This window comes from Puntigrus tetrazona, chromosome 15 (genome assembly GCF_018831695.1).
Source record: "Puntigrus tetrazona isolate hp1 chromosome 15, ASM1883169v1, whole genome shotgun sequence".
Lineage (NCBI taxonomy): Eukaryota > Metazoa > Chordata > Actinopteri > Cypriniformes > Cyprinidae > Puntigrus > Puntigrus tetrazona.
The window spans coordinates 19,680,523-19,704,893 of record NC_056713.1 but is presented as its reverse complement, the minus strand read 5'-3'; the positions used below and the strand labels follow the sequence as shown (position 1 = coordinate 19,704,893).

Sequence of the window (24,371 nt, the reverse complement as noted above, 5' to 3'; positions counted from 1 at the left end):
TGCAGAACATAAAAGCCAGGTGGCGAGGTTGATGCAGATTGAACTCCTCCCACCTTACATATATCCAGAGCCATAGAGAACCAGAGATTGGACAATGAAGTTCAAAACCCTCGACCGTCACGTGATTCAAGTAGACCTCAAGTAGTTCTAAGGAAGTTTATAGCGGGCAATTGTCAAAAATCCTGATTGGAGCACCCCTAGTTGTGTATCATATTTAACATATTTGTTTTGAAAGTAAAGCGTTTATGGTTTTCTATGTAGGTTGAAAAATTGGGTCATGTCTTTTGAAGGCTGTGCAGCTCCGGTCACAGCTTTAAAATAAAAGAATGAGACATACAAACGGCATACCGTAGAGTGAGCAGCTAACAATTGTTTAATACACTATGTCTTTAAAAATATTCTTAATTAAAATAGATGCAGTCCTGTTTAATGAGACTGATCTTCTAAAAGAGCTCTTCCGCTAAGAAAAAATAACTGGTGTATGTATGTGTGTGTGTGTGTATATATATATATATATATATATATATATATATATATATATATATATATATATATATATATATATATATATATATATAATAATATTTTTTTTTTTTTTCCTTTAAAATATGGTTCAGAAAACCTGAGGGGCAATTAATGAAGTGTTGGTTTTGAGATATAAATGTTTACTTATGTATTTGTTCAATTAATGTTTTGCCCTTTGCAAAATTGTGATATTTAAAAAGCATTTTTGAACTAAAAACATGGATTTATTGCTTTTCTTATACGCTTTGAATTGACAGCAAGGTTACACAATCCCACTTCCACAAAACCTTGCTCTGTTTAGCTGAGGTGTGATAAACTATTTCGGAATAATACTGATTTTTTACTAGACTACTGAAACTAAACACTCCTGTACTGTTTCTATATTCTATATGATACTCATTGCAAACGATAAACTTGACTGTTGGGGAAATAAGGTTTAAATTTGAATAGTTTGTATCATGTTCCCGCCCGCTGCTGTGAGGGTGTGGTCCGTTTCAATCGAATTATAAATAACCTAAAGCTGCTTTTCCAGAAAGGTAGCTTATGTCCATTTGAGTGCTTCCTTTTCAATATAGAGCACGTACTTTCATTTCGTGTGAAGCATAGCATCTAAAACTAAACTGGTAAGTTCAATTTTGAAATTATTTTGTTTGTGACTTACGGAAAATAAATAGATTTCCCTTCGAAGAAATAAAGTCAGAACTCAATCCTTTATCGATAGCTTTACTAGCATCCACACAAACGATTAGCCGACTTTATTTTGTGCGCTAGCCGAGCAGTTGTCAACACTCAAAGCTCGCTTTAGACAGCTGTTTATCGCCTGTCGATAGTTTTTGTTCATTGGGTTGGATAGGACTTTACAACAAAATGTTTTCTTCCCGTTCTTTACAGTTGTGGTCAGGACTTTTATAAAAGCGTATGGGTTAACTACGGGGTTAATTGTAACACACGTGGTTTAAACCACACATTCGTAAAACCTACTGTATATGTAATAGGTTAGTTGCTGTTAACGCTATGCAGAGTGGGGTATGTTTGAATATACTGCTAAATAATTATTTAACCATGGCAAAAGTACATTTCTGGTTGAAATGAATAGGCCTTTTAATCAAAATTAGAATAAAAAAATCTCTGATCTGCTATATTGATCAATTCTTTAATGCTTTGCTGACTAGCAGAAGGCACTAACTTTATTTTATTTACACCTAATTAGGCTACTTTTGTAATTAATTTTAATGAGAAACTATAAAAGTAAATTTGAGCTTGTCTATTTGTCCCCTGTTCTGAGAGCTGTGTGTGAAGTTTTGTTCTTCTGTTTCTTCATCTGTTGTTTTGAACCATTACACACCATTTTTTTAAAAAGTTAAATTACAGTAACATTTCTGCCAAATGGTCATGTTTCACCGTGCCCCACTTTTAAAACCGTATGAGTGTGAAGTGGGAGAAAACGCCACCCTTCTGATTTTCCCAAAATAACCACAAAATAAAGTAACGAAAGTGACCAGTTTCTTCTTTCTTGACAGTGACCAGTGATGTAGAAATATTCAGCATGAAGCTTGGTGATATACCTGAGGGGGAAAAAAAACACAGATTTTACTGTAAATGTTCTATAAAACCAAAATTACTGCTGAAAATAAGAACGCCCAGTTATATGATATTAGAACATTATAGAGCCTGTAAACAGTGTTATTTAACAAAAAAATGTATTATATTTTCAGAATTTTTTAAACAGGCTGTGGGGTACAATGCCCCCAGGGATCAATACTGTAGCATCATTACTGTTCTCAACATCAAATCCTGTTTTTCAAATGTATTCCAAGTTGGCTGAATAAATATCGGGACGTCATTTTAAAAAATAACCTCAAATTAGCTACTATAATTTTTCTTTTTTTAAATCAAAGCTGCCTAAGCAATTATAATACAGCATTTATTAATTATGAATATTTTGTCAGACTTGGTACAAATTAAATTTCACAACACAACAAAAAAATTGTAATGTAATTGTTACTAAAACATACTAAAACTTTTATTTCACAGAAAATACATTACACGCCCCTTAAGGGGTGTTTTTCCCCACACTACTTTATAATAAACAAAAGCACATATTTGTACTAGGCAGAAAAAAGAAATAACAGGCTGCTCTGAACATGTGGATTTACACAAACTGAGAAAGTCAAAAAGTATTAGATTGTGCCCCACTCTCCTTTAGTAATTGTTCTTTGTAGCCCAGAACTTTAAGCATTTCAGGGTGAATTGCAGAAGGATCAACACTGCAAATATTGAGTCTTTATTAATAAAAGACTGACACTTATGAAAGACATAAATATACTTTAGTATAGTAACATCAACAAAAAGATCTAAAAACGCTGAAGCAGTGGACCTACCTTTTTGACATTATATTTAGATACATTTAACAATTTAAATATTTTATGAAAGTAATTTTAAATTGGATACAGTTGTGTATTAAATGCATTTTTGCAATGCACTTCATTTTTCTATTACAGTGAATGGGTTTTTCAGAAGCTTTGAGTTTATTAAGGAGTAAACGGCAATGGACTCCTTATTGCAAAGTGAATCTGCACTCAAGTAAGCATACAAAAAAATGAATACGGATTTGATAAATCAGGATTATTAACACTTGTTTTGAACAGATCATTATTGTTGTTTTTATTATTGTAAATGAATTCATATTTGCACCGTTACAGGCATCAGACATCAGACAATGAAGTGCCACAGGATCTGAATGTTGAATTAAAAGGTGACCGTGCTTCTGAAGACAGGTACATTTTAAAAGAATTATATATAATATATAAAAAAAAAAAACAGGTATTTAACGTTTAATGCCGAAACACTTCCAAATATATTATGACTGGAAAGCATTAAAATTAATCAAATATTGTTAGATGCAATCCGTCATGTTTAATATTCAAATTTGTAGTGATAAATATATGGTAATAACTTGTGCTGTTTTTTTTAATTATTTCACTACTTGAAATAATTTCTTTCATGATGAATGTGGAAATAATCTAAAACCGTTTTAAGCATACAGTGCAAGTAATATGTGTGACTTTTACTACTTGTTTTTTTTTTTTTTAAATGTTGTGAATCTATTCCCTGTTCCAGGCAGGAGAGACCAGACTCACCAGTGGCCAGCTGTATGTCAATGAGCAGTGACACGTCCATGGATCTGCCATTTGCTTATTTTAAATGTGACAGCAATCCAGGACACAGGTAATTCTAAAGGACAGTCATGTATCAGTGATCAAAATTACGCGGCAATTACAAATATTTATGTCAGAAACGTAAATGGCTGCTGCAAGTACTGCACTGTTTTATAAAGTGTCCTCTTTATATTTATTGTATGAAGCAAATATGTGACCTGTTTCAGTTTAAGTCAGCTGGGAGGGAAGATAGCATTAAGTGTACAGTTGTGTGTCTTTAACCTCTGGTGGTCTATTAATATTCAAAATCATAAAAAAAAAAAAAAATCAGTGCACTTCAGCATTTGGTTTTCCTTTTTTTCTGCTTGTTTAATCTAACAAATATTGCTACAGATTAAAAAGAATCTCTTAGCTAATTGTAGACAAAACAGACAGACTAAATACAAGTGAACCATTTACCAATTTTTAAAGTCTGGTGTATATTTATCAAATCTCTATATGCTTCCTCTGTTACTCTATAAAGCAGATTTCACAGGACACAAGGAATATGTAAAATAGTTAAATAGTTCATATTTAATTTTTTAGATCATATGTCATCAAGGTACATTACATATTAGCATTTAATTGAGGAAATGTGTGAAGAAAAAAAAAATTAAAATTTTATTTGGGGCAGGGTGGGTCGCAATCAATTCATTCAAAGCACGTTATTGTTGTTGCTGTTGTTTTTACTCTTATAATTTAAATATTTTCACCATTTACAGGCAGAAAACATCAGACTCTGAAAGGCTGACTTGTGCATCATTAAAGAGCAATGCATCAAAGGATCAGGGTGTTGAATTCAAAGGTCGAGGCACTTCTGGCGACGGGTACATTTATGGACATTCTTGATTTACTATCATTCAGTTATTTTGATAAATGTCATGTCAAAATAGTAGAAAATCATATTTAACAGAAGTAAAAAAAATTAATTTCTGTTACAACTTATTGTTTTACATGCAATTAACACAATCAAATTTGTAATAAATATATTTAATGGTAATTACTTTTTCTTTCTTTTTTTAATCAATATATTTTTTTAGCACTTACAGAAATTAAATTATTTTGCTAATTTATTCATTAAATCAATTGCGTGATGCATGTGATCTTGCAAATAAAATAATGTGTGATTGTTACTTATTGCTACTGTTATTCTGAACAGGCTCTTAATGTTTATTTGTTTATTTACTGTTGTATATAAAGTACAATATTCCCTGTTACAGGCAAGAGAGATTGGACCCAGCACTGCCCAGCTGTGTGTCCATGGGCCGTGACACCATAAACTACCCCAATTCTAAACACAGGTGAATTTATAGAGAAGACATTATCATGTATCGATCAAAATTACACATGATGTAAAAAAAAGTCACAAATAAAATGGCTGCAATGTTTTCCAGAATATCATTACATAAAGGAAATATGTGAATTGCTTCAGTTTAAGTCAGCAGGGAAAATCAGATTCAGCAGTTTAATTAAATTGTTTACATAAATTTTTATCATTACAGTTATCATTATATACTGTATAAATATTTTTTTACAAACAATAATTGCTAGATAAAAGTGAAGCTCTTTGTTAATTACTAAAAACAGACAGAGCAACTATTTTAAATCTAATGTATATTGGCATTATTCTGAATATTTAGCAAATGCGTCTTTTGCGTCTATTACTCTACGGTAGGTTAATTAGGCAGCCCAGAATGGTCAGTGGTGTGTCCATAAGTGAGTGTGATTTGCCAGAATCTACATTTACACAGTGCAGGTAAGACATTTAACACAGGTTATACTTAATACTTTTCATAATCAAATAAAGGTCTTCAACATACATACGGTAAATTTACATATTAGTGACACGTGATTATTTAAATTTTGCAGAATTCAATTCCAAATGAAACTAATGAGAAAATTTCAGTTTTTACATGAAGGAAGAGAACCGAAAGGAAGCCCAACACTCCTAAATGAGATTTATACTGAGCTCTACATCACAGATGCTAAAGAAAGCACTCAAGAATGTGAAATCAGACAGATTGAAACAGCAGCTATGAAAGCAGTGACGGAGGACAGACTGTCAATCAACTGCAATGACATTTTCAAGCCGTTACCTGAACAAAAACATCGTATCAGAACTGTGATGACTAAAGGATTCGCTGGCATTGGAAAAACGGTGTCTGTGCAGAAGTTCATTCTGGACTGGACTGAAGGGAAATCAAATCCGGATGTCCACTTCATATTTCCACTTCCTTTCAGAGAGCTCAATTTGATAAATGACAAAAACCTCAGTCTTTTAGATCTTCTACATGTTTTTTTCCCTGAAACCAAGGAAGTAGATATTTTCAGTGATGAATATACAGTGTTATTTATCTTTGATGGTCTAGATGAGTGCCGTTTTCCCTTAAATTTTCCCAGCAATGAGATTCTACAGGATTCAACTAAAGTCACATCAGTAGACATGCTGCTGACAAACCTGATTGCTGGAAATCTGTTTCCCTCTGCTCTCATCTGGATCACCTCCAGACCAGCAGCAGTTGATCTCATCCCCAGTGAGTGCGTTCATAGACTGACAGAGGTACGCGGCTTCGATGACCCTCAGAAGGTTCAATACTTTAGGAAGAGAATCAGAGATGACAATCTAGCTGAGAAAATCATCTCGCACCTAAAGTCATCGAGGAGTCTCTTCATCATGTGCCACATCCCAGTCTTCTGCTGGATCTCAGCCGCTGTTCTAGAGAAAATGTTGAGTCAAGCAGAGAGTGGAGAGATTCCCAAGACTCTCACTCAAATGTTCACACACTTCCTGATCATTCAGATCAAAATCAAATATAAGAAGGACTATGAGAAGACAGAGACAGATGAAGAGATGATCCTCAAACTGGGAAGACTGGCTTTTCAGCAGCTTGTGAAACACAACGCTATCTTCTATGAAGAAGATCTGAGAGAGTGTGGCATTGACGTGACTGAAGCATCAGTGTACACTGGGTTGTGCACTCAGATCTTCAGAGAGGAGTTTGGGCTACATTCAAGGAAAATCTATTGCTTTGTTCACCTCAGCATTCAGGAACATCTTGCTGCTATGTATGTGCATCACACTTTCACAACACAGAATGTTAATGTGTTTGACCAAATTACTGAACCATCTCGTGAAGCAACATCCAGGCAGATATTTGACCTGCATCAGAGAGCTATTGATGAGACCTTACAAAATAAAAATACACACCTGGGCCTATTTCTTCGCTTCCTTCTCGGCTTTTCACTTGAGCCCAATCAGACTCTTTTAAAGGTTCTTCTGTCACAGACAGAAACCAGGTACCACAATTTAGAGAAAACGATTGAATACATCAAGAAGATGATAGAGCACCATCCCACTCCAAATAAATTCATCAGTTTGTTCCACTGCCTTAAGGATCTGGGTGACCGTTCACTTGTGAAACAAATTGAGTGTTATCTCAATCAAAGAGCTCTTACTACAGCCAAATTAACCCCTTTACAGTGGTCAGCTGTCGTGTTTGTTCTTCTGACTTCAGAGCACTTGGATGTGTTTGAATTGAAGGCATATGCTTGGAGAACTGGCTGTGCAAAAATGGTGCAAGTTCTTTCGTATCTTGTGCCTGTGATTAAAGCATACAAATCAGTACGGTATGTTAGTATGACAATACATTTTTACAATTTCATGACACAAACTGCCTTTTTAGTTTTATATCAAAATGAAATAAAGCCTTCTATCAATTTTGTTATTTTTCATAGACTTGCTCATTGTGAACTGACACCAAATTGCTGCTGTCCTCTGGCCAAAGCTCTCGCCTCCGAGCCTTCATGTTTAACGGAAATGAATTTGAATGGTAATAAATTGATGGATACAGGAGTGAGGTTGCTCTCTGAAGGCCTGGGAAATTCTAATTGCAAATTACAGATAATGCGGTAATAGTTCTTGTTTCTATGATGCATAAGCCTATATTGAAAGATATTCATAATATTAAAGTACTTAAATGTACACACACTATACTGGATTGGGACACCCACTTCTAATGAACATATTCCACACTGACTGAATCAGTTGTTTCTTTTTGAACTTTGCCTTATACACGGAGGTATTGTCATGTTAGAATAGGGTCCTGTCCAAACTGTTGCTATTAAATTAGAAGCACACAATTCCCTACAATATTGTACTCCGTCACTAAAGTAGTCAAACCTGTTCATTAGAAGGGGGTATACCAATATATTTGGCAATATAGCATTGCCTTAGAATTATAAGGTTCTATCTGCATTCTGAGCGTTTTTGAGATATTAAGCTTAAATATAAAGATATTAAGTTTTTGCATTCCATAAACTTGTGTAGATGGAGACCTTTTTGTTTTCCTTTGTTTTCCAAAATTTACACAGCTTAGAAAAGAAACATCACATAATGTAAAAAATATGTGAATAACTCCATTGTGACAAATGTCAGATAGACTTTATAATTCTAAGGCAACGATAGGATGTAGTTAACTTAAGTAGTTAAGTTAAGTTCTTGCTTGAACGGAGATCATTTTTTATTGTTGTCTCTGCAGGCTGAATGGTTGTGGTATCACAGATGAAGGTTGTTCTGCTCTGGCTTCAGCTCTCATATCAAACCCTTCCCACTTGTTAGAACTGGATTTGTCATTTAATGAACTAGGAGATAGAGGAATTAAATGCCTGTCTGATGGACTGAAGAATGGTCTTTGTAAAGTAGAGAAACTAAAGTATGAGTTCTTTGGTTGTTGTATTAGCAGTACTTAGGTCTTGCCACAATACACCTACATATTAATATAATTGTCATTGTTGCGTCTGCAGGCTGAAGAAATGTGGTATAACAGATGAAGGCTGTGCTGCTCTGGATTCAGCTCTAAAATCAAACCCCTCACACCTGAGAGAGCTAGAACTGACTACAAATAATGTAGGAGATTTGGGAGTGAACTGGCTATCTATTGCTCTAAAGAATCCTGAATGTCTACTGAAAATTCTGAGGTATGAAATCTAGTCTGCTCAAGTTGTGACTTGTGAACTGATGTGTTTTATAAATAAAACGAGTGAAATATAGAACTGTTCTGTTTGTAGGCTGAAGGATTGTGGTATCACACTGATGGAGGTTGTGCTGCTCTGGCTTCAGCTCTGAGATCAAACCCTTCACATCTGAAACTGCTGGATCTGTCTGAGAATAAACTGGGAGACTCTGGAATTAGGCTTTTTTTTAAAGGTCCAAAGTGTTCTGGTATTGGTCTTGAACAACTATGGTAAGAAAACATTCCTGGGTTACCCATTACCAGACCCCATACAGCATATTCTAATAAGTTTTTCTGTGCAGGCTGACTGGTTGTGGTATTACTCACAAAGGTTGTGATGCTCTGGCTTCAGCTCTAAAATCAAACCTCTCGCAGCTGAAAGAGCTTAACCTGGCTAACAATGTCATAGGAGACTCGGGGCTGAAGCTGTTGTCTGCTGCACTGGCGGATCTTCGCTGTAAACTACAGACACTCGGGTAGAGTCATAGCACTTGAATTACACTGCAAGTTAAATTGACAATTTTTCCCTGTATCTTGAACAGATGTGTCTTTTGTTGCTTCTGCAGGTTGAATGATTGTGGTATCAAAGATGAAGGATGTAGTGCTCTGATTACTGTCCTGACACTAAACATCTGGAAAATAAACTTGAGTAAGCTGCATCTTTCTGGAAATGAAATAGGAAAGTCAACAGAGGAACGGCTATTAGAACTAAGGAAACATCCAAATAATAAGCTGAAAGTCAAGTAGGTTTTCAAAAATCATTTACTTGCCATATCTTAAACCTTTCCTATCCTGCATGCCTTTTTCATAGAATTAAAGTACATAAAGATTCACAGTTTTAACTGTATTAAAAAGTAAAAGTGCTGACACCAAAGTACAAGCTTTATAGCAAGTCTTTTGTAGCCATATTTTATCTCAGTGTGAGGAACAGACTTAAGTTAAGCAGTTATTAGTAGATCTGCTCACTTATTATCTGTGCACTCTTAATTATATATTGTAGAGATGTAATTAATTTTTTAATTGTCTTTGCATTTCTTTCAGTTTATCACACAGATCTGAATCTTACTTAGAGTATTGAGATGTCGGGAGCAACAATGATCTTGCTGCACAATTAAACATGAATTACTACTTATTTGACCCAGTCTGACACTAGATCCACTTTGCCTTCATGAATAAGCTCCAAATGTTTCATCATTTTGTCACTTTCAACAGTCCATTATTGAGAAAGTTTTTAATACTTGCTAGTAACGCATTTTAAATAACATTTTTATATACGAAAAAACTAAACAATAACTTCATATAAAACATTCCTCAATAGGCCTAATCTTTGAAAATGTTTTTACAACTTCAAAACGTGTGTACAGTTCGCTTATGTCATTAATAAATGTATTGAAGAGGACTAATATATAGAGTATTAATGGTACAATAATAGGGTGGGTGCATGTTTATAAGCCAAATATGATGGATGCTCTAAATACCCTGTCATTCAATCTATGTTTCTATGTCACAAGGGCAATGTTTCCTGGAATGTAGTATTTTAGTAAGGCTACCTGTTGGTTAAAAAGAAACTATACTAGAGTAGTTTTTAATTTTTTTTTTTTTTTTTTGGTCAGGTTAAGAAGGCAGTGTAAGACATTTAAATGTAATTTTATAAAATTCAATTGTTATATATTTTTTATGTTGATGTTTACATATTTTCTGTTTGTCAAATAGTTTTATAATTAACATAATAAACAGATGTTTTTAATCGGCCTCATTGGCAGGCTCTCAACATTTTATGAAAGCAATAGGTAATAGTTGGTATGTTTTCTCAAAGTCTGTGAATATACAAGTATAGCTTAGGTATGTGATTCCATTTAAATACATTTACAGAATGGACATCATCTGCTTACAGGTATGAATCTTGGTTCAGTTATTAGCAACTTTAAACTGGGGGAAAAAAACTCTAATTCTAAATTTATGACAGACCAGAGAGGACTTATTATTTTTAGTGTTTTGTTGAAGAGTCAACCACTCATCCACTGCGTTATGAAGGTGGAGATTCTCCTGCATTCAGGTGAACAGAAAAAATGACAAAAACTAGTCCAACAGGTTGAAACATAACTAAGGTGTGAGTACACTTAACAATCTGTAGCAAGTCAAAGAAACAAAGCTGAGGAACAGGTTTTAACATCTGCACGAGGGAATAGCAAAGTTATTAGGAGTTAATATTTACTTATTACTGTAAGATTAATCATTCCTCATGAATTATTACTCGTAATAGAATCATTATTCTCTATGCAGTCTCACAGATGCAGGTTGTTCTGCTCTGGCTATAGCTCTCAGATCAAACCTCTTATAATAATATAAAAGATTCAGGAATTAAGCTGTTCTGTCTTGCTCTAGACAACGCCCACAGTAAAACTGAGATATTGCATCTAGTCTCACATATGACTATTACAAACCATTATAATACTTATTTGTTAAAAGGTATTTTATGAAGAATAATAATAATAATACATTATTCTATTTACACTAAGCAGAAAGTATAAAGTCATTGCTTCATTTATATTCAGTTGCAGGCTGATACACTGGTCAGTTCAGACAACTCATGAGAGATGAATTTAACGCTGTGTGTCATCATTTATAAAACGTATCCTGTAGGGACAGTGAATTTTATTCATATAAATAACTGCTATTAATAAGGTAATAAAAACAGTCTAATCTGTGAAGTTTGGATTAAATTATTTGCATTAAATAATACATTAATATAAGTGTTATAAACGTGTATACATATACAGTTCTTTGAAAAATAATTACATTCATTCAGACCATTTAAGACGTGTTGCCCAAGTATACTGAATTATACACATGTATATATAATTATTGGACGGTTACAATAAATTATTATAATAAACCACTTACAATACATTTTTGAAGCCTTATATTATGCAGTACAGTCCACTGAATTAAACCTATCATACAGAAAAGACTTGGTATGTCTAAAATATATTGCTTTTAAAATATGAATCACGTACGACCATACAGCGCCTCCTACAGGAATGAAAATGTATAGAGATGAATAGCGCAATACAATTGTATACGTAATAGCCTACTGAACAGCTGGTAACAGTTGTTACACTGTGGCGTTGCCTGTACACGTATGTATTTCTGTATGCACTGCGTCCATGTCATCTTTATTTAGATTAAACTGAGGTATGAGGGGCAACAGGAAAATGATGTTAGCTTCTTTGCAACAGGAGAAATGATGTTAGCTTCTTCTAGGCTAGCTAATGTTAGTGATTGTTTTATTGCTGCGTAATAGGCGCTATGTAGGTAGAACAGTTTTATTGGCGTAATGCGCTCGTGAACAGGGCGCGTGCTTACACCACGCATTATGAGGCTCGTTTTTGTTGTTTCTGTGTAATTGTGTTTTTTAGATCGAAGCCGTCATAACTGACACAGACGAATCTGACGAGTTATCTGGGATTCACTGGAGTAAATCTGCTCTCTGGTGCAATGGCGAGTCCTCGATGTAAACTGGAAACGTTAAGGTGAATCATCAGGTTGGTTGTGTTGCAGTCCCTGAAAGGTTCAGTCGTGTAATGTGTTTTTGTTTTGCAGGTTAAATGATTGTGGTATCACGTATGAAGGTTGTGGTGCTCTGGCTTCAGCTCTGACATCAAACCTCTCACATCTGAGAGAACTTGATCTGTCTGGAAACGAACTAGGTTTAGGAGTGATGTTTCTTTCTGCTGGACTCAATCATTTGTCTGAGCTTGGAACACTTAAGTAAGACCACTAAAATCTTTAAAACCATGATATGTTGAATTACTGTGGCAAATTGTTTTTGTTTTGTTTTTGTTTTTTTTAAAGTAAAATGTATTTGTGTGGCCAAACTACAGCGAAATGGTTGTTGGCTGATACTTTATATTTACAATATAATAGTCACTATGATCTCTAAAGCAGTAAATCTGGGCAATGATTAATGCACATTGGCGTTCCTCAAGAATCAGGTCATGGACCCCTTCCCTTTTCCACATACACTACATCACTGTGTCCCATTATACAGGCACATGGTTTCTCCTACCATTGCTATGCTGTTGACACACAGCTCTATCTCTTATTTCAACCGGATGATCCATCGGGAGCTGCACTGCTGACTGGTAGAAATCTTGTCATGGATGATAGAACATCACCTACAACTCAACCTGGCAAAGACTGAGCTTCCTGTTTTCCCTGCCATGTCAATTCTACAGCATAATTTTACCATCCAGTTATGTTCATCAACAATTACCCCATCAACTTTGGGCAGAAATCTTGGCATAATCTTTGATGGCCAGCTGACTTTCAAAGACAAATTGCAAAAACTGCTTGATATTGCAAGTTAGCATTGCACAACATCAGAAAGATCGAGCCCTTCTTTAAGGAGCATGCTGCAAGACGTCTTGGTCAGGCCCTTGTCAGGATTACTGGAATGCTCTTCTAGATTCCATCATGCACAATCAAACCTCTACAAATTATTCAGAATGCAGCAGCATGACTGGTCTTTAACAAGTCCAAAAGGGCCCATACTTCTTATCTTTCTGCGCTGGCTCCTGGTTACAGCTTGCATCAAAATAATATAAATACATACAAACAAATTCTATATATATATTTTATGCAAACTCTATATATATTTTGGATGCAATTAATCATTGCCCGGCACTATTTTTTTCATTCTATGTACTAAAACAATGAAGAACAAAAAAGATTTGCTTAAAATTTAGATTTATATAGTAACTTGATTCTGTTCTGTAATTTCATTATTCTGTATTTATCCACAAAGAAAAACAATTCATCAATACCTAAAAACAAACAAACCAAAATATATACGAACAGGAATGGACAATGGTGATATAGAATGGTTAATATATATATACTATATATATATATATCTTAAGTGATACTTTTATAAGAATGTACTTACGTCTGTGGGAACATACTAAAAAATGTGTAAGGTTATTGTTTTATCTGATATGTAAGTGACATGTCATTTTACTCTCTCCAGGTTGGTTGGTTGTGGTGTAACAAATGAAGGCTGTGGTGCTCTGGCTTCAGCTCTGGCATCAAACACCTCACACCTAAAAGATCTGGACCTGTCACAGAATAACCTAAATGATGTAGAAATGATGATGCTGTCTGCTGGACTGCAGAATTCTTCATGCAAACTGGAGAAATTAAAGTGAGATGCGTATCAAAAAAAAAGGAAGAAAAACAAACAAACACAGAAGATGTCATGTCCAGTGCAGGGGTGAGTTTCAGGGCTTAGAGGGTTACTCCACCCAAAAATCCTTTGTCCATCTTCAGAACACAATTTAAGATCCTGTGGCTGAAAGAAAAAAATAATGATTAAAGTAGTTATTTTTGTTTTCTTTCCATACAAAAAGTATTATTGTCACTTCACACCGTTACGGTTAAACCACTGATGTCAATGGACTATTCTGACAATGCCTTTCATACTTTTCTGAGCCTTGACAAGTGTTCATTACTTGGCAGTAAATTGGTCAGTCACAAGCCTCCTGGGAATATCTTAAATTGTAGTACAAAGATGATTTCTGGGCCTCTATGGGTTTGGAACGACAAGGGGGTAAGTAATTAATGACACAATTTACATGTTTGGATGGAGTAACCCTTTAAGCCCTGAAACTTACCCCTGAACTGGCCATGATATTTTTAACTAAAAAGCAAAGATGTGATGATGACACATTCAACATTTGGTGGACCATGTAGTTGTAAACAAAAAATTTCAACCTTTGAGAAACCCATATCATTCTAATGTCAATATATAAACAACATGTCTATTTTGATTGACCATTGAGCAACATATAATGTTTTTTTTCCGCAGGTTGCTGAATTGTGGCTTAACGGATGAAGGTTGTGCTGCTCTGGCTTCAGCTCTGGGATCAAACTCCTCACACCTGAGAGAGCTGGATCTGTCAGAGAATAGCTTAGATTATTTATATACGATGATTCTCTCTGCTGTAATGGAGAATCCTTGCTTGAAACTGGAAGTATTGAAGTAAGATCATGAATTGAATTTGCAAACATAAGCGGTGTGTACATTTTATATACCCATTGAAACACTGTGTGATTCTGGGCATCAACTAGAGGGTCACAGCTTCAAAGATCAGTGTGTCTTGAACTAAAAAAATAAAATCGCTGTTTTTTTTCTGCAGATTGGTCAGCTGTAGTTTCAAAGATGATGGTTGTGCTGCTCTGATAACAGCTCTGAGATCAAACCCCTCACACCTGAGAGAACTAGATCTGTCAAAGAATAACCTAAGTTACTTAGATATGATGCTGCTCTCTTCTGCAATGGAGAATCCTTACTGGAAACTGGAAACATTGAAGTAAGATCATCTGAGCGATGAAATTAAACTATACTAGCATCAACATTTATTTTATCTTGATAATATCTAGATTGTGGGCCTGTATGGTAATTGTCTTAGTTTGTTTTAGAAACTATACTAATGAGTAGTTTCATTAAAATTGTCTGAATGGAGTGATGTTTGCTGTTCTTCAGGTTAAATGATTGTGGTATCAAGAATGAAGGTTGTGCAGCTCTAGCTTCAGCTCTGAGATCAAACCCCTCACACCTGATAGAGCTGGATCTGTCTGGAAATAAAGTAGGAGACTTTGGGGTACAGATTCTCTCTACTGCACTGGAGATGACATACTGTAAACTTGGAAAACTCAAGTAAGAGGATTTTGAGTGCCAGATAACAGCTAGACGCATTCAGTATTGGAGATAGAGCAAAGCAACTTTAATCTGTGAAAGACAACAATGTGTTATTGTTTTTTCTGCAGGTTGGTGAGTTGTGATATTACAGATAACAGCTATGCTGCACTTTTATCAGCGCTGAGATCCAACCCCTCACACTTTAGAAACCTAGATCTGTCTGGAAATAAACTTGGATATTTTGGAATAAAGCTACTTTCCGATGCACTGAATAATCCTTATTGTAAACTGGAGACACTAAAGTAAGATCATTGCTCTGAGTCTTGCAACTGAATTTACGTTTTAGTGCACTCTTGTTCTATTTTAATCACTGTGACGTCTAAGCATGCAAGATGTTAGACTGATCCTACTTTGATCAGGATTGTCCTTCAGTACTCTAAGGAAAAAGGAAGTTTATCCTTAGTCCTTATGAATTACTACCTTACTGCTTACAGCTATGAGGAAATGTGTGTCATGCTGAGAAAATGAGAAATGTAATTTTTCTCTTTTCAGATTGAATGACTGTGATCTCACAGATGAAGATTGTGTTTCACTGGCTTCTCTGATATTAAACTCTTCAAACTTGAGAGAGCTGGATCTGTCTGAGAATAAACTAAGAGATTCTGGCGTCAAACTTCTTTTTCCTGCACCAGAGAGTCATCTATCTAAACTTGCAACATTTAAGTAAGAGCCTAATTTCAAGTGCTAATCCCCAATAAGCCCTAATTTTAAGGCATTTTAATTGTGATTTATTATTTAAAGTTGTTGTAGGAGGTCAGCATCACAGGTCTATGTTTTGAACAATTGGAACTGAACAATTGGAGATTGTTTTATTCTGTAGGTTGGTGAATTGTGGTATCACAGATGAAGGTTGTTCTGCTCTGGCAACAGCTCTGACATCAAACCCTTCACACCTGAGAGAACTTGATCTGTCTGGAAATAAAGTACAAGATTCAGGAGTACAGATGTTGTCAAGTGGACTGGAGAATTATTACTGTCAACTGGAAACACTGAGGTAAGACCATTATATTTATTTAACCAAGCACTATTTAGTTTATAATCACTTACAATTCTGGGTGATACTTATTGGTTTTGTACACTACAATCTGGGATAGAATACTGGCAAGTGGTTGAAGATTTAAGTTTATCTATAAATGAAGATGTTCTCTCTGCAGGCTTATGAGTTGTGGTATCACAGATGAAAGTTGTGCAGCTCTTTCTTCAGCTTTGACATCAAACCCCTCACACCTGAGACAGCTGGATCTGTCTAAAAATAAACTATCAGACTCGGGAATAAACCTGCTCTCTACTGGACTGAGCAATCCTCGCTGTAAAGTGGAGAAACTTAGGTATCTTTCTACAATTTTTCCATATTAATGCAATCTAGTAAATGAGTTATATTACTGCTGTGAGCTTGTTTTAAAGCAAACCCTTCACAACATTTTATGAAAAGACTTTCACTCATAAGTTTGTTCACTTACAAACCATGGTGGTAGATTGTTTTATGAGGAACATATTTTCCTATAGAATAAACAGATGGTGAAAAGTGTTTTATTGTTTTCTCTGCAGGTTGCAGGATTGTGATGCCACGGACGAAGGTTGTGTTGCTCTGGCTTCAGCTCTCAGATCAAACCCCTCACACCTGAAAGAACTAGATCTGTCTGATAATAAATTAGGAGATTTAGGAGTGAATCTTCTAAGTACCGGACTAGATTACTGTAAACTGGAGATACTCAAGTAAATATCTTTAACAGTCACAAATGACGACTATCTAGACTACATAGAACTACTGTATTTAGAAACTATCCTTTAATCAGACCTGATTTTGGACTTATACTACCATATATATAAATACATGTAACAAAAGGACTTATTAGGAAACACTCCTAATGTTCTTCTCTTTTGAAATTGTGTATTATAGACAACCACAAAAAGCAAATATATAATTAAATACAAAAAAAGAATGTTACAAAATGTAACGTTAGGTTTTATTTATTTACGAGATAAGTGGAAAGTATTTTACTGATCTCTCTTTTACAGGTTAAAACATTGTGGTGTCACATATGAAGGATGTGCTGCTCTGGCTGCTCTCCTGCGCTCAAATCTAAAATATGTGGATCTGTCTGCTAATATACTTGAGGATCTAGGAGTGCAGCTTCTTTCTGCTCTGTCTTACTAAGTATTCTTGATGTAAAGTGGAAATATTCAGGTACGATTACATCATCAAGACCGATACTACAATAGGGCATATTGGCTGCTTGTGGGTACTTGTTTTCTAACTTTATTCAGTTCTATGGTTATATGTGGACCATGTTAGCAGATTTGAATATAATAGCAATAGTTATACTACAAAGCAAGAGTCTCATTGGTTTTTATTTGATGGCTTTTCCCCATATAAGAAATGATGATAGGACCATAGAGACTGCGGAATCTCTCATTTTGTTACTATTCAAATATAGTCAAATAGTGTTTTGATGCCTTGAAGTCACATGGAAGACTGTTCAGAGGACAACGGGGTTTAAATGTAAATCATGTACCAGCAGAGGGCAACATACATTTCATATAGAAAAACACAGCAGTTATACATCTTTACCAGTGGTAAGGCCATAAATCAGCAAATGAGTGGACCTGGCAAAAATAGTTTAGAGCTCTATCTCTATCTGTATACAGCTGTACGCTTGGCCTTAAACACTTTACTTTTGCACATTCTCCTTTTTTGTACACTTTAGATCACTATGTACACAATTCTTTTATTCATTTATTTTGTGGCTCATTGTGGAGCTTAAATGTTGTATTTCCCATTGATTCCTTTGTTTGTTTGATTAGATTTTTTTTTTTTTATGAGGGGTCAACACACCTGACTTACATTTAAACCACCGGGCTCAATTATACACAATACCTGTATATCTCCCCATACCTAGCCACGTTTCTACAATGCATGCCATTACAAGATTTTTATTTTTTTTTTACATTTGCAATGCTTTTTCTGAGGTTCAATGTGTAAAAAAAAAAAAAAAAAAACTCTTGCCAATGCAATGCACTAATGTACGCATTTAATATCATTAAACTGTTTTAAAACACCACTTTTGTCAGTATCCAACATTTTTAGCATCACATTTTAACTTTCTAAATTATAGCTACTACCCCGACTTTCAACTGTGTCACAAAGTAAGCATTCGCATAGAGAAACAATGGCAGCCGCTACGGACCCGCTGTTTGTGCAGGTGGTACACTATATAAAATAAAAAGTTATAACAGCTTCTTGCGCCGTCTTCATCATCGGTTTCAAGCATATTTTGCGATAGAAATTATTGTAAATGAGCATAAGCCCCGTACTGTCCGCCACGCTGGGTTGTTTCTAGCTACCAATTAGGCAGTGTCTGGGACGCAGCGGCACGGGTCTAGAAGTTTAGTTCATAAAGTTCATATAACCCCGGCCCTAAACCTCGCCCAGTGTAGTGAAAGCCTGCTTGCAGCGGAAGGTTCCTGCGGCTCCTGCCACCTTAACGTTGTCAAATTACGTCGTGCACCTTCAGTCTTGGAGTTGGTCGAGGCTGGGTTACGCTGATTAGCTCAGTTTTGTCTTTGTCTCAGAATGGCTGTCTTGTTTTTGTTTCACTTGCCTCACACATTGTAAAGTGATCTGTGCCGTCGCCTGTGTGCTGGATTCACAAATATACGAGGCGGAGCGAGATCCACCTGACGCAGGTGAGCATAAAACATCCACACTGCAACATATTACCTAGCCCTAAAAGGGTAGTTTTTTCGTTTATTGTAACATGTTTTATATATTAATAACATATAAAGGTTTACACTTTATCAGTCATACAGTAAGTTACTTTGTAGCCATGTCAACGAATTGTCATTAATTCACAATTATGTCTAGGTGCGTTCACGCAATTTCGGAATTCCCATAATTACTAGGTTCCAACTTTTAAAAAGCGTTCAACTCTCGTAGAACTCGTAATTACAACTTGAGAGCTACGGCTTGTACCACCTGACCACCACCGGCTCTGTTTAGACAACTTACTGCGTAGTTTAAGTATGGTCGTTTTCTTATGCCTTTCACTTGCAGACTTCACTCCGTCTCGTTTATTCGGATGTATGTCATTGATTGTTATGAGTGCACACTACTGGGAGAACCCTTTGCGATGTGCTAAACTCGAACGACCAAAGCCCTTGATCACTTAGATCAGCTATACAGTTGGTTTATTGTTTCCATTTTCCCCTTACGAACTTACTTGGTGCAGCATTGTGTATGTATATATGTATGGTTAGGCTGTTTATAAAAGTAATATATATATATATATATATATATATATATATATATATATATATATATATATATATATATGTATGTATGTATGTATGTATGTATATATATAATATATATGTGTGTGTGTTTATTGTTCGTTTTTGTGATAAGTTTAATATTAGGTAATCATTTGGTTGATGTTTCATGCTATAAAAATGGGGCATGTCATTGCAGTTGATTGGGTCTGCGGTATAAAATTGGGTCTCTGGTCTTTAAATATTGTGCAGGGCAGTACAGAAATTCAGTTGGGCCAATGGAAACATGTCGATGCAATAAGTCAATAGACATTTTTGAATAAGGAAAAAAAATTGACCTCCCAAACTTTTTCTGTTTATATACTAAAATGTATATATTTATATATGATATTAAAATGGAGGCACTTTTTAACACAGGTATTGTGTATTTATTGGTAAAAGCCCTTATTCAAGTACAAGCATGATGAAAGCATTTCTGAAGAGGTGCTTATAAAATTTATTTATTTATTTTTTTAAGTTCAGTGCAGGCAGAGGGATCCAACTCAACAGTGCCAAGCTGTGTGTCCATAAGCAGTGATCAGTCAATGGAGCTTCCGGTGTTCTTTGGGAAATAGGATAAAAACCCCTCTGAAAACAGGTGATTAAAAAAAGATTGTTTTGAAAATGCTGTTATTTTTAAATGGTGGCAAATGTGGAAGTAAAAAGAAAAATGGTGTAGCAACAATTTTCAATAAATTTCACAAAATCATTTTACAGTGTATTTAAGAACAAATGCTGCTCTGAATACAAGAACATTACTGTATACGATAAAGTCTTCTGAGTGGTCATGAATTTGTCATGTTTTAGATCAATGCAGTCAGGGAGAGCAAATATGTCGGTGCCCAGTTGTGTGTCCATAAACAGCCGTCAGTCAATAGACCTTGGAGTGTCCTTCAAGGGCGAAGACACCTGTGAATACAGGTATGGTTTTTTTTTTTAAAGATACAAAACATACGAGGCATTTCTATAATGTAATCCCTAGGAATCTTTGAATATTGAAGTTTGATTACTGATAGTAATGACTGGCCATATACTAAAGGCTGTAATACTCTCAGGTCATGTGCAAGAAGACGATGTCAGAGTTGTTATGGGATAAAGCCAGCACTCCGTGAATGCAGGTATGCACACAAAATTGACCATTTCTTCATTTTAATAAATGCATGTGTATAAATCTGTTTGTGCTTGATAAATTGCGTTTTTTCTGACTTATGTTGCAGCACTGAGTGTCAACGTGCTGAAGTCCACAACAAACTTAGATTGGACCTGTGGACAAAATTTCACTGTTTATGTGAGGGAATAGAAAAGCAGGGAAACCAAACACTTCTCAGTGAGATCTACACTGAGCTATACATCACAGAAAGCAAAGGTGGAGAAATCAACAATGAGCATGAAGTCGGATGGATTGAAAAAGCATCCAGGAAAGCTAGAACAGGAGATACCCCGATCAACTTAAGTGACATTTTCACACCATTGCCTGGACAAGACCAACCCGTCAGAACTGTGCTGACTAAAGGAGTCGCTGGCATTGGAAAAACGGTTTCTGTGCAGAAGTTCATTCTGGACTGGACAGAAGGGAAAGTAAATCAAGACATCCATCTCATATTTCCACTTTCTTTTAGAGAGCTCAATTTATTAAACAAGCAAACATTCAATCTTCAAGAGCTTCTACAATTTTTTATGGGCACAGAACTACTTGAAATCTCTTCAAATGAAAGTAAAATAATTTTCATCTTTGATGGTTTGGATGAGTGTCGTCTGTCTCTTGATTTCCAAAACAATGTGAAATTGTGTGATGTGACTAAATCAGCCTCAGTAGATGTACTGCTGACAAACCTGATTTCTGGGAATCTGCTTCCCTCTGCTCTCATCTGGATCACCTCCAGACCTGCAGCAGCTGATCTCATTCCCTCTGAGTGTGTCCATCGACTGACAGAGGTACGAGGCTTCAATGACCCTCAGAAGGAGGAATACTTCAGGAAGAGATTCAAAGATCAGAGTCTGGCCAACAGAATCATCTCACATCTGAAGTCATCAAGGAGCCTCTTCATCATGTGCCACATCCCAGTGTTCTGCTGGATCTCAGCCACCGTTCTAGAGAAAATGTTGAGTCAAGCAGAGAGTGGAGAGATTCCCAAGACTCTCACTCAAATGTACACACACTTCCTGATCATGCAAATGAGAACTATGCATGAGAAGGCCTTTAAAATGAAAGTGAAAGATGAAGACATGATCCTCAAACTGGGTAAACTGGCTTTTAGGCACCTCATGAAAGGTAATGTGATCTTCTATGAAGAAGATCTAAGAGAATGTGGCATTGATGTGACAGAAGCATCAGTGTACTCGGGATTGTGCACTCAGATCTTCAGAGAGGAGTTTGGTCTGTGTGAGAGGAATGTCTTCTGCTTTGTTCATCTGAGCATTCAGGAACATCTAGCAGCTGTGTATGCAATGTTTTCATTCAATTTGAAAAACCTAGATGTTCTCGGCGAATACCAGTCTTTAAAACATGACGATCAGCACCCAGCATGTTTAGCAATCTATAAGAGAGCTGTGGAAGCAGCTTTGCAAAGTAAGAATGGCCATCTAGACCTCTTCCTTCGCTTCCTTCTGGGTCTCTCGTTAGAGTCCAATCAAAGTCATTTTCAGTACCTACTGACACAAACAGGAGCAAGGTCTCACAACACAGAGCAAATTGTCCAATATATAAAGAGGATGATTAGACAAGACCTTTCTCCGGAGAAATCCATCAATCTGTTTCACTGTCTAAATGAACTAGGTGATCATACTCTGGAAAATGAAATCCAAGGCTATCTGAATGCTGGAACAATCAAAGATGCCGTTCTGTCTCCGTCTCAGTGGTCAGCGCTGGTTTTTGTGTTGCTTACCTCAGAGAAACTGGAGGTGTTTGAATTAAACCAATACATCAGGGATGAGTTCAATCAAACTCACCTCACACAAGATCAAGTTCTCCATAATCTACTTCCTGTGGTTGAACTGTCCAGATCAGCTCAGTAAGTAAAAGTGTATATATGTGCTTAGATTTGACTAAATATTTGCATATTTCCTTGTACATAAAAGGGCTATGTTTTGAACTCACATTCGCATTTGACTAGGACTTTGCTAGCATTCATTCTGATTCTTTGTGACATTAAAGTATCAGCACTTTAATCAGCTTGAGAGTATTTTTAGTATACATTGACAGTCATATAAAACTATATTATGAAAACAGCAAATATTACAGAAATGCAATATATATTAGTTTATATGCGCATTATTTTATTAGTTCATTGTATTTATTTAAAATTTATATTTCAGGCTTGGTTGTTGTACTCTGACAGAGAACTGCTGTGCTGATCTGGCTTTAGCTCTCAGCTCAGAATCCTCGAGTTTAAGAGAAGTGAACTTAAACTTCAATAATTTGCAGAGTTCAGGAGTGAAGCTCATTTCTGCTGGACTGGGAAATCCTCACTGCAAACTAGAAACATTGGGGTAAGTTCTTCATATTCTCAATACTACTACTGCAGTTAAACTTTGTCTAAAGTTTTATTAGCATTTTTATATACTGTATTCCTGGAACTGGACTGTGAGCAAGCAAAATTGTTTGGTGCAGGTTATGGCGGTGTGGTCTCACACACGAAAGCTGTGCTGCTTTGGCCTCGGCCCTCAATTCAAACCCTTCACATCTCAGAAAGCTGGATCTGTCTGAAAATAACCTAGGAGATGAAGGCGTGAAGCTTTTCTCCGATGGGCTAAAAAATCCACAGTGTAAACTTGAGACAATGCAGTAAGTTCTTCATAAGCTGTAAATAAAAAAAAAAGTTAATTAAGTGCTCTGATGTTGTTCTGAGAGCCACCATTTGTCTGCTATCAAAGTAATATTACATCAGCATGTAATATAGAGGACTTTTATTAGATTTGATGCCTCAAGGGATTACTCCACTTTTTTGGAAATAGGCTCATTCTCCAACTCCCAGAGTAAATAAGTTGAGTTTTACCATTTTGAAATCGAGTCGATGTCCAGGTCTAGCAATAGCACTTTTAGCATATCTTAGCATAGATCATTGAATCCAGTTAGTCAGTAGCGTCTCATTCAATAATGACCAATGAGTTTAGATATTTTTCTTAAAGATATAACTTAAGGTATAACCTACTAGATTGCACTTGACTCTTCTGTAGTTATATTGTGTACTGTTCCTTTAACAAGAAAATTAGCTCAATAAATTACAACAAATCTAAATATTTGTCTTGTTTTATAAATGTATTTTTTCAGACTGTGATGACTTCAGACATGATTAGTTTAGAGTTATATAATTCTAAATCTATCTTACTGATTGTGGAGTAATGTTATACACTTAATGAACTGAACAAATGTGAAGAATTTATATAGTTTCCTCTTGTTCGTTCTGCAGGCTGAGATTTTGTAACTTGTCATATAAAAGTTGTGCAGTTCTGGCTTCAGCTCTGAGATCAAACCCCTCACACCTGAGAGAGCTGGATCTGTCGGAGAATGAATTGGGAGATGACGGAGTTAACCTTCTCTCTGATGGAGTCAGGAATACTCTTTGTAAA

The 24,371-nt window shown here is 35.7% G+C and overlaps 2 protein-coding genes across 5 annotated transcripts in view; both read left to right on the top strand.

Moving 5' to 3' along the window:
• Positions 1-895: 895 nt before the first annotated feature.
• On the top strand, positions 896-18,811 carry LOC122359314 (NACHT, LRR and PYD domains-containing protein 12-like). Its single transcript, XM_043259624.1, has 16 exons — positions 896-1,148; positions 3,027-3,108; positions 3,228-3,302; positions 3,646-3,753; positions 4,445-4,549; positions 4,943-5,023; positions 5,398-5,478; positions 5,592-7,349; positions 8,261-8,434; positions 8,526-8,699; positions 9,037-9,210; positions 15,279-15,452; positions 16,315-16,488; positions 16,649-16,822; positions 17,043-17,210; positions 17,514-18,811. The coding sequence occupies exons 2-16, from the start codon at positions 3,074-3,076 to the stop codon at positions 17,650-17,652; spliced, it is 3,594 nt and encodes a 1,197-aa protein (XP_043115559.1). The 5' UTR covers positions 896-1,148; positions 3,027-3,073; the 3' UTR covers positions 17,653-18,811.
• Positions 18,812-18,935: 124 nt separating this feature from the next.
• The window catches only part of LOC122359313 (NACHT, LRR and PYD domains-containing protein 12-like), a 7,173-nt gene continuing 1,737 nt past the window's right edge, over positions 18,936-24,371 (top strand). The window contains exons 1-8 of one of the 4 annotated variants that reach the window (XM_043259621.1): positions 18,936-19,181; positions 20,286-20,400; positions 20,610-20,723; positions 20,858-20,920; positions 21,020-22,813; positions 23,118-23,291; positions 23,413-23,586; positions 24,212-24,371. The exon at positions 24,212-24,371 is cut by the window's right edge and continues 14 nt beyond it. In XM_043259621.1, the coding sequence (XP_043115556.1) occupies positions 20,614-20,723; positions 20,858-20,920; positions 21,020-22,813; positions 23,118-23,291; positions 23,413-23,586; positions 24,212-24,371 (2,475 nt within the window). In that variant the 5' untranslated portion in view covers positions 18,936-19,181; positions 20,286-20,400; positions 20,610-20,613. The other 3 variants (XM_043259620.1, XM_043259623.1, XM_043259619.1) reach the window with 3 other exon arrangements.

Excerpts from the sequence above, each read along its gene's own strand:
- LOC122359314 (XM_043259624.1), top strand. The coding sequence starts at position 3,074 with ATGGACTCCTTATTGCAAAGTGAATCTGCACTCAA. Across the intron at positions 7,350-8,260 it reads AAAGCATACAAATCAGTACG|GCTGAATGGTTGTGGTATCA; the intron begins GTATGTTAGTAT and ends TTGTCTCTGCAG. Across the intron at positions 8,435-8,525 it reads TGTAAAGTAGAGAAACTAAA|GCTGAAGAAATGTGGTATAA; the intron begins GTATGAGTTCTT and ends TTGCGTCTGCAG.